This window comes from Medicago truncatula, chromosome 5 (assembly GCF_003473485.1).
Source record: "Medicago truncatula cultivar Jemalong A17 chromosome 5, MtrunA17r5.0-ANR, whole genome shotgun sequence".
NCBI lineage: Eukaryota > Viridiplantae > Streptophyta > Magnoliopsida > Fabales > Fabaceae > Medicago > Medicago truncatula.
In genome coordinates, this window is record NC_053046.1 from 40,175,270 (window position 1) to 40,184,529 (window position 9,260).

At 31.6% G+C, this 9,260-nt stretch overlaps 1 protein-coding gene across 2 annotated transcripts; it reads right to left on the reverse strand.

Moving 5' to 3' along the window:
- Nucleotides 1-6,272: 6,272 nt before the first annotated feature.
- On the reverse strand, nucleotides 6,273-8,579 carry LOC11431417 (uncharacterized). Of its 2 annotated transcripts, none has more exons than XM_024785136.2 (2): nucleotides 8,272-8,579; nucleotides 6,273-7,990 (listed from the first exon to the last, which is right to left on the reverse strand). In XM_024785136.2, the coding sequence occupies exon 2, from the start codon at nucleotides 7,961-7,963 to the stop codon at nucleotides 6,650-6,652; it is 1,314 nt and encodes a 437-aa protein (XP_024640904.1). In that variant the 5' UTR covers nucleotides 7,964-7,990; nucleotides 8,272-8,579; the 3' UTR covers nucleotides 6,273-6,649. The 2 variants fall into 2 exon arrangements, with proteins under 2 accessions (XP_024640904.1, XP_003617268.1); XM_003617220.4 differs by having other exon boundaries at nucleotides 6,273-8,034; nucleotides 8,272-8,577.
- Nucleotides 8,580-9,260: the final 681 nt, after the last annotated feature.

Below are 9,260 nucleotides of genomic sequence, written 5' to 3' on the forward strand. Positions count from 1 at the left end.
GAAAATATAATGATTGAGGAAGAGAGCAACATTGTGAGAGTATTTATAGAGGTAGTATAAACCGCTTGAGATGTGGACTACACCCATAGAATCCAATTCTCCACTCTATTTTTTTTTTATTCTTTATTTTTTATGATATTCATTCTAGATAGTCATTATGACAATATTATTTACTCTCTTAGTCTTTTGTCATTAATTGTCCAAAGAATTGCTTTGAATTTAAAAAATATGTTAGTGATGGTATAAATAAGTTTATGTCATTTTAGTTTGCATATAGATTTTCAAGCTTTAAATAAATGATTTTATTTTGCTGTCAGTATTCAAATTGATGGCTATTCGCCCATCTTTGCATATGAATCTGAAGTTTGAAAATTCATTACCAAATGGACCAAAATGAAGTAAAAAAAAATAAAAATAAAGGACATAATTGTTACTTGAAATTAAGTTGATGGACAAGAAGTAATTATACCTACAAATAAGTATTGCATTGTAATTAGTATCACTTTTCAATTCAATTAACGATACTTCACCAAAAAAAAATCAATTAACGATATGCCCTTTCGAAGGAAAAACACTATGCGCAGAACCGTGTGGGGCACACTAGATAGGTTATCCCCTCCCAAGTGAATTTTCTCCATGCACAAGATTTAGAAACTGAAACTTTGACCATTCGTTTAAGAGATTTAAATCCTTTACCACTTAGACCAATTCGTTAATGGTCAAGAATCTTATTTTTATCGTCATATCAATGATTAAAATAGTGTTTAAAATATGTAAATATAACATAATTAATGAAATTGTTGAAACTTCAATAAAAAATAGTCAATTTTTGTTAATAGAATCTAGTTGAAAACTATGTAGCACGAACACAAACATTGATCTTCGATACGGACATCGACACATCGACACTGATAATAATTTTTAAAAATGAAATAATTGAGTGTAACCATATGTTCCATGTCATGTCAGTGTTGGATATCAGTGGCTGTCCGACATCAAAACAAACCTAATTCGAAGAATGTTGTGTTTCATAAGTTGAAAATGATAGCGAGGCTATAAAATTAGGAAATAAATTTTCCATTTAATTTTTTAAAGTTAATCTCCAAAATAAAAGTTAAAGTCAACTTATTTTGATTTCTTGTGGTTATATTCCAAATAACTCAATACCCATAAAATAATTAAACAGAAATTTTAAATAAATAATTATATTTCTTTGTAAGCTAAAAAATTATCAAGATAAAAAAAAAAAAAACTATTTAAATAAACAATTATGTTTGACCTTCGAATACGGTCAAAGAAAATGCATACTTTTATTTGATTATATATTTTTTAGAAAATTCAGTTTCATTCCATTCATTCCCTAATCTCTATCTTCTTTGCATTCAACTAAAAAATTTACATTTAAAGAAATAATAAAAATAATAAAAATATTTTAAATTAAATAAAATGATAAAAAAAAAAAAAAAAATCCTTACAAAAATATATTCGAGATGGTCAACAGCAGATTGAGAAACAGTGATATATTATAAATGTTAGTATATGTTTTTAAGGAGCTAGGATAAGTTTTTTGCTCAAAAAAAAATTTTAAAAAAAAAAAAAAAAAAAGATAAGTTTACAAAAATATTTATCAACGTAAAATAAATAATTAACTAAGTAATTTGGCACAAGTGGTTAATGATGAGTTAACCCTTAAGATGAATCATTCAGAAAACTCGGATTTAATTCATGGTGAAAATAATTTTTGGTTAGATTCTATTTACTTCCCGGCGAAATTCCGGATTTCTAGTGGCCTTTTTCCCCTGAGAATCATAGGGTTAACCAAAAAAATCAATAGGTTTATAATATTAAAAAAGGACTAATTATAATATGGCTCTCACAAATAAATTATAACTTTGCCACTAAAAAAACTCAAAACCGTAAAAGAGTACACTAAGTAATTTCAGTTAAGCTCATGTGGCTCATAAATCTTAGTCAAAAACAAATCGTTTAAAGAAATCTTTTGTCAAAAAATAAAAAATCGTTTAAATAAACCTGGTGGGAGGGTTACAAAACAAATTGTTCGAAGGAACAGGTTCATATTTTTTTTACTTAACTAGCTAACTAGTCCCGTGAACATAGCTGAATTGGACATACATTATTTATATATGCAAGGTTTGAACCCAGAACATATAACTTATTCACTTTAAAAAAAGGTGAATATTAACTACTAGACTTCTTGACAAAAAATAAAATAAATAATGTGGCACTCTTTAATTTACATCTTAATTTCTAACATTAACTTTATTTGAATAATTGAATGTCTAATGGATGATATTAAACTTCTCATCAATTTACTCCAATCTATTTTCCGAAAATAAAAAAAGAGCACGGCTAAATAATGCGAAGGAATGGCATAAGAAATTTCAGGAATGTGATAGCTTCCCGTTTTTATTAAAAAGGAGTTTTTCTTTTTTTTTTAGGGATAAAAAGGGGTTTTTCTATCGTATATAAATTTATACATGTTAATAAGTTTAAAATATATACTGGAAAAAATTTAAAATAAGAAGTTTGTATTGAAATTTGTATATTTTATAGTAAATATATAACTTTTAATAAATAATTGTTATATTTCAATTAAAAAATTGCTATTTTTAATTGTTTTTTAAGGATACTTTTAATTGTTCTAACAGGTGTAATATTACACATGTTAGACGATTTTTTTTACCAAAACATAGCCTCTCCTAGTTTTGATTTTTCAAATAAACAATGTCATCTGCTCATTTTATTTTATTTTTCAAATAAAGAAAATTTTGTTTTGTGCGGTATTTCTTTGATACATATTTTCACTGTCCTTCCACAAAGTTTAGGCATTTGTCTCTATGGCCACATGGTGGAAAACAATAAGATTAACCCCCTTTGTCAAAAAAAAAATATAAAAGATTAACCCCTTGCCTAATATAATGAGACCGACGACCTTCTGGTGAGACTCTTTTTAGTCTTCATCTATCACTTTGTCTGACTTCATGTCCCCCTTTTCTACATGAACATACATATCCTTGTTGTAATCATTGTACCAGTGTTCTCCCTCCGTTTAATATACATAATAATCTCGAGTTTCAACTAGAGCTCTGATACCACTTGTTGGGCTTGACGATCTTAATGCTAGTGTAAATTAAAATTCCAAAACCCAAACAAAATTGGATCTTGCAGTGCAGCGGTAATGATAAAAAGGAACTTTAATATTTGATGTGGAAAACCCTATGGTACCTAGTAGATGGATAATGATCTCTATTTGATGTTATGAGTTGTGATGTAGGGATTGCTCTCCATCCTATCCTTTTTCGTCATCACCATCTTCAATTGTTGGCTCACCATCAACCCTAGGGTTTTAATCAAGATCTCCCCCTTCTTTGGCAACTCTTATAGGAGGAGTGGTTAGTGTAAGGTCAACCTTACCACCGTGCTTAGGTGTTTCAGGAATAGTAAATTTGTCATAGTTTCTTGCTCATGAAACAATACGTCTTTACTTCTAATGATTCTTCTCTTATTTTGGATCCCATAACGTGCAGCCAAATTCCTCATCTCCATACCCCACAAATATACAAGGAATGGCTTTATCATCAAGTTTTTTCTACGCTCCTTACTTACATGAGCCAAGGCTTTGCATCAAAACACCTTCAAATGAAAATAACTTATATCATGTCCAACACATACTTTTTCAGGAATGTCAAAGTCCAAAGGAACATATGTAGATCAATTAATTAGGTAGTATGTGGTTTAAACAACTTCATTTCAAAATGGCTTAGGCAACTTAGCCATTTTCAGCATACATCTAATTTTCTCTATAATGGTTTTGTTGATTCTTTCTGTTACACCATTTTGTTATGGGGTGTTAGATAACGTCTTCTCATGTCTGGTGCCCTGCTTAAAATAATATTTTTTAAATTCATGGGATGTTCACCCCCATTATCCGAACAAATACACTTCAAAGGTTTACTAGTCGCTCTCTCCACCATCATATGAAATATTTTGAAGTCCTAAAACATCTCGCCTTGATTTTATGGAAGTACAACCGCACCATTGTGGAAGCATCATCAATAAACATCACAAAATATTTGCTACCACCAAGAGTATCCACTTCCATTGGTCTACACACATTATAATACATCATATCTGATATATTATCTTTAAGCTTTGATGTTTTACAAAACGATACTTTATGTTTCTCGCCAAACAAAAAATAATCACAAGGATTCAATTTATTACCTTTGTCAGGTAGGATGAAAGACTTCCTTGAAAAAAATTTGTAATCCTTTTTCACATAGATGAGCCAGCCTTTTATGCCGAAAATTTGGAAAAGCATCATTCTCGACCGCATTCAAGCCGTCTTTGATCAGCTTGACTTGAGTTTTATACAACGTCGAATACACGACGCCTTTAGCAACCATATAAAAAGATCCTTTGATAAGTTTCCATTTTCCATCACCAAAATTGTTTTGAAATTTAGCTAAATCAAGAGCATGGGTAGTGTGAAAATGATATTGGTTTAAACACACACATCACCAATTCCAACAATATTTGTAATGCTACTATTTCCCATATTTACTTTGTCAAAGTCTCCTGCTTTGTACATCGTAAAGAATTCTTTTGTTGGAAGTGACATGATTAGAAGATGTTGAGTCAATTATCCATTCAACAAATGAAACTGCAATATGGCATTCTTCTTCTTCAACATAAAGCAACGCCACTTCCCCATTAAGTGTTGGGGGTTGTGGTATTTTCATCTTCCTTAGGTATTTGGTTCCTATTGTCCTTATTTTATTTTTTCTTCCAAGATTTACAATTTCTTTGGATGTGATCTTCTCCGCCGCAGTGATAACACTTGAACATTCTTTAAAGTTGAGACTGTGATAAATCATTGGATTTATTGGATCACTCTCTGCTCTTACTTATACCTCTATTTTCCATTAGAAGGGCTTTAGAGACACTTGATCCTATGTCTTCTCTTCTTGCTTCTTCATTAAACATGTTTTCTTTCATTTGTGACAAAGTCAGTTCTTCATCGAGAGTATAGTTGCTTAATGACACCACCAAAGTTTCCCAACTTTTCGTAAAAGAACTCAAAAGTAGCAATGCTTGTAATTTGTCATCCAACACCAACTACAAGACAACCAATTGGTTTACCAAGTCTTGAAAGTCAATCAAGTGTTTAACAACTGATCTTTCCCCCCAATACTTTACAATCACCAACTTTCTAATATCAACAATTTTGTGTTGTGGAGTCTTTCTTTGATAAATCTTTTCAATGTTCATCCACAAAGTTTGGACATTCACATATGTGTCCACCAACTGCCTAACCAGACTGACAACCTTCTTATGAGACTTTTTTCAGTTTTTATCAGTCACTTTGTCTAGTTCATGCCTCCCTTTTCTACAGGGTCATACATATCCATGTTATAAATTATATCCTTCATTTTCGACTTTTAACTGAAGTAGTTTGTAGAAGTGAGTTAAGTTATCATACTAGTGTTCTCCTCTATTTAATTTCTCAAGCTTCAACTGGAGCTCTAATACTACTTGTTGGGTTCGAAGGGCTTAATGCGGGTGTAAATTAAAATTCCAGAATCCAAAAGAAATTAAATCTTGAAGTGCATCGACAATGATAAAAAAGAACAGCAATATTTTACGTCGAAAACCCTCTAATATCGAACGAAAAACTACGGGACAAACTCCAAAAAATAATCCATTATATTAAAGAATAGGCTTAAAGAGTTTTATTACCCATGTAAGTTCGCGTATTTTTTATTTTCGTCCCTTTATCTTTTTTGGTTGCAAAACTAACCCCGTAAGTTCTAGATGTTTTGCTTTTGGTCCCTACTGTCATCATCCGTTACAAAAACACATATGTGGCAAACAAAGGATAACGTGCCCACTACTGATTTGGCAAACTGGATGATGAGTGACACAGTGAGAGGAACCAAAACCAAAAAAACAAGAAGACAAAATTCAAAATTTAAAAACCTTGGTTCTTCCATCTTTTTCCTGTTTTTCTTCCTCCATTTTCATCTTAGTCGCACACATTCACCATTTCTTCTACCTATATCCTCGATTTCTGCTAAAAAAATCACATATAGATCATAAAATTGTCAAATTCCGATGATTTTTTGGTACAAAGATTAAAAATTCCCGTAATTACCATAAAAGTGGAATTTCAGTTCTCTTCCCATGAGTCAAAATGTTTCTGCTTAAAGTTTTTTTTATCAAATATCAAAATATTAAAACTACTCCCAACATTATATGCAAAAATTACATTAATCCAAAAAGCATCCTTTAATCAATGCCTTTGTTACAATTACTACATTACAGAAAAATCCACATACTGAAGAAGCTTTTTTTGTTGGGTACACATAGTCACAAAGTTAAAAAGATAAAGACATTTCTATAGAAACAAAAGCACATGATGCTATCATAAGTTAAACTCTCATAAGCTCATTTCTTGATATTTTTTCAGCATTCAAATTGTTATTGCAGCTACATTGTGATCCTTGATATTGTGAAAAAATGTGACCGATGCAACCACAATTACACCCGCTAAGTGGTTGCAGAACCTTATAAATCCTTTACATTTTGTCCGCAGCTATAGTTGCATACCGCAATTTAAAATTTATGATTAGAAAAACGCTCTACTACCATAAAACACACGCGAACCATCCTTTTTCTTATTGTCAATTTCTAACTTCTTGTTCTCATGATTTGAAATCACATCACCGCTATGATCTTGTCTTTCGGGTTTGTCAACGTCCATAGGAAGCTTCATTTTCGCCAAGGACTCGGTAAACTGTTGCATGCTCCTCATATACATATCCACTATTTGCTTCTGCATAGCACATTCCTCAGCTTCAAGATTAATATTCCCTAATGGAGAATTAAAAACTTGTCCAAACTTTGTTACTTCTATGCTCCTTTCCTTCTTGCATTCCTTGTCTTTGTTTGCGAATTTTTCTTCTTTCTCATCATCTTTTGATTCACCTTCTTTCTTTGAAGTTGGTGTATCGGGACAAAGAGTAACAAACTTGGTTGAATCACATCCTAGATGATTCTTTTTCTCAAACGAGTCTGCAGAGTTTCTATCGTCGCTTAAGCTTGTGATAGTAGAGCTTACCAAACCGGAATTGTGAAGGCTTTCATTGGGAGAGATCGAATCCACCTGATTCTCATCTGGCGAACTCATAGTCATCATTTCATAATCATCAAATTGATGAGAAGCACCAAGATGGAGAAATGGTAGCAACTTTCTTGAATTGTTGTTACTTGAGGCACAAGCAAGATTGAAGTATTGAGAAACCATTTGTTGATTCTCCTTAACAACACTTATGTCAGGAAATTCAATTCTTGAATACTCAATTGGATCCAACATAACTTCAGATATCTTTCTATCAAGCAAAATAACTTCCGACGATATCGACGAACTATTTGTTGATTCTGATACCAAAGATGTGTCTAAAGATAATGTTAATTGAACAGTTCCAGCTGGAGAATGAAAAAGATCAGTTGAAGAAAGGCTATAGTCTTGAGTTACTTTTCCTTTTCCAACAATTTGTGAAATTGGAACCAAAGCAAACCCTAAAAGTTGATCCTCCATGTGAATTCTTGCTCTACTAAACATCCAAATTTCACATTTCATAACAGCATCTATTTGAGTTATCTTCATCCTCAAGTTTTCATTGAATGTTGGATTTTTTCCACCTCCATTGATTATTCTTGTAGAAAGAGTTTCATCAGGGTTGTAAGTAAGGGAGAATTTAGCATATACATCTTGATTATCATAGATGCAAATGTTATGAATGTTTCTAGCATGATGAACATAGACATCAAGAAGACCTGTGAACTCTGCTTCATCTTCATCATCTAATTGGGTAGCTCTATTCAAATTTGGATTGTACCTAAAGTTGTTGTTTTGATGACTCTGATTGAATGAATCCATTCTAATCAATGTTTTTGCCTTGAATGTCTGTTCATCAATGTTGAACCATTAAATTATCCAATTCCTGCACCCTTTGGGACACATAAATGACAAAATAAAAAAATAGAAACTTAATTATAGAAAAAATGTACTCAAAATTGTAAGGGTCGAGCATATTAGTCATTTAAATTGCTATTTTGAGGGACTAATTTAAGCGACCCTTACAATTTCAAGGACAAAAATGATGGTTTACTCATAAAAAAGCTACAAATCAATGGAAAGAGAGAAAATATGTAAAGGACTAAAGAACATGAAAAGAGTATTCTCACCTAGTAGAATGAATGATAACATGATGTTCGATCAATCCATTATGTATACTACTAGATTAACATGTAGGTTGAAGACATTTGTTTGATCAATCCATGAATTGAGGAACAAGCAATGTGTGTGTGAGAGTGAGAGTGAGAGAGAGAGAGGTATAAGGAGAAACTTGGAGTTGAAATAAGTGGCTTGCTTTATGGAGAACAAAGGAGCTTGAGGCAGTAGGTAAAAAATAAAGAATGGAGCATGAAAATGAATAGAGAAAGAGCATGATGATGTACATGTTTGTTTGGGTGCCACTTTTCTTTTGGTTGCTACTCTTTCATTGAGTAAATCATAATTTTGGTTACAAAACGTGTGATACTATATCAATATAGTCTTTGAATATATCAAAATAACTAAAATATTACTGAATATATCTTTTGTTAGTAATTTTATTCATCAAACTAACTTAAAAGAAGATACGTCTAATAACCAAACTAATCGATAAAAGACATCCGAGAACCAAATTGATTAACAAATGAGAAATTTCAATGTATGTTTTTGTAATTTTCGTATATTCATGGACTAAATGACAAGAACTCACAAAAATTACTATTTACACTTCTTTCTTTCGTGTTTTGCTTTGCTTTGCTTGATAATGCAGCTTCCGTATTTAGTGCATAATTTCCTCCACTCATAGTATTGGTGTTGGAGGACCCACTTGCCACTATCTTCATTATCACTCATTCCACTCAATCTTTCAATAGATACCATCCCTATGCTTTAAGACAATATATTTGGTTTCTTTCTTAGGGGCTTTATGCTTAAAGCTAAATTATCCTTGGTAGTGGTAATGTAATAAGTTTGTAAGACGATATGGATCATCATCTCTTTTCTATATTTCATTTTGGCTTAACAATTATTTAATCTTCCATGAGGGTTTGTTCATGTCAAATATGGAAATACTGCATTACCAAGATAATGAATTTAATAACTTGTCTTGCGTTTTTAAACA

Coding starts and splice junctions, on each gene's coding strand:
- LOC11431417 (XM_024785136.2), bottom strand. CDS start 7,963: ATGGATTCATTCAATCAGAGTCATCAAAACAACAACTTTAGGTACAAT.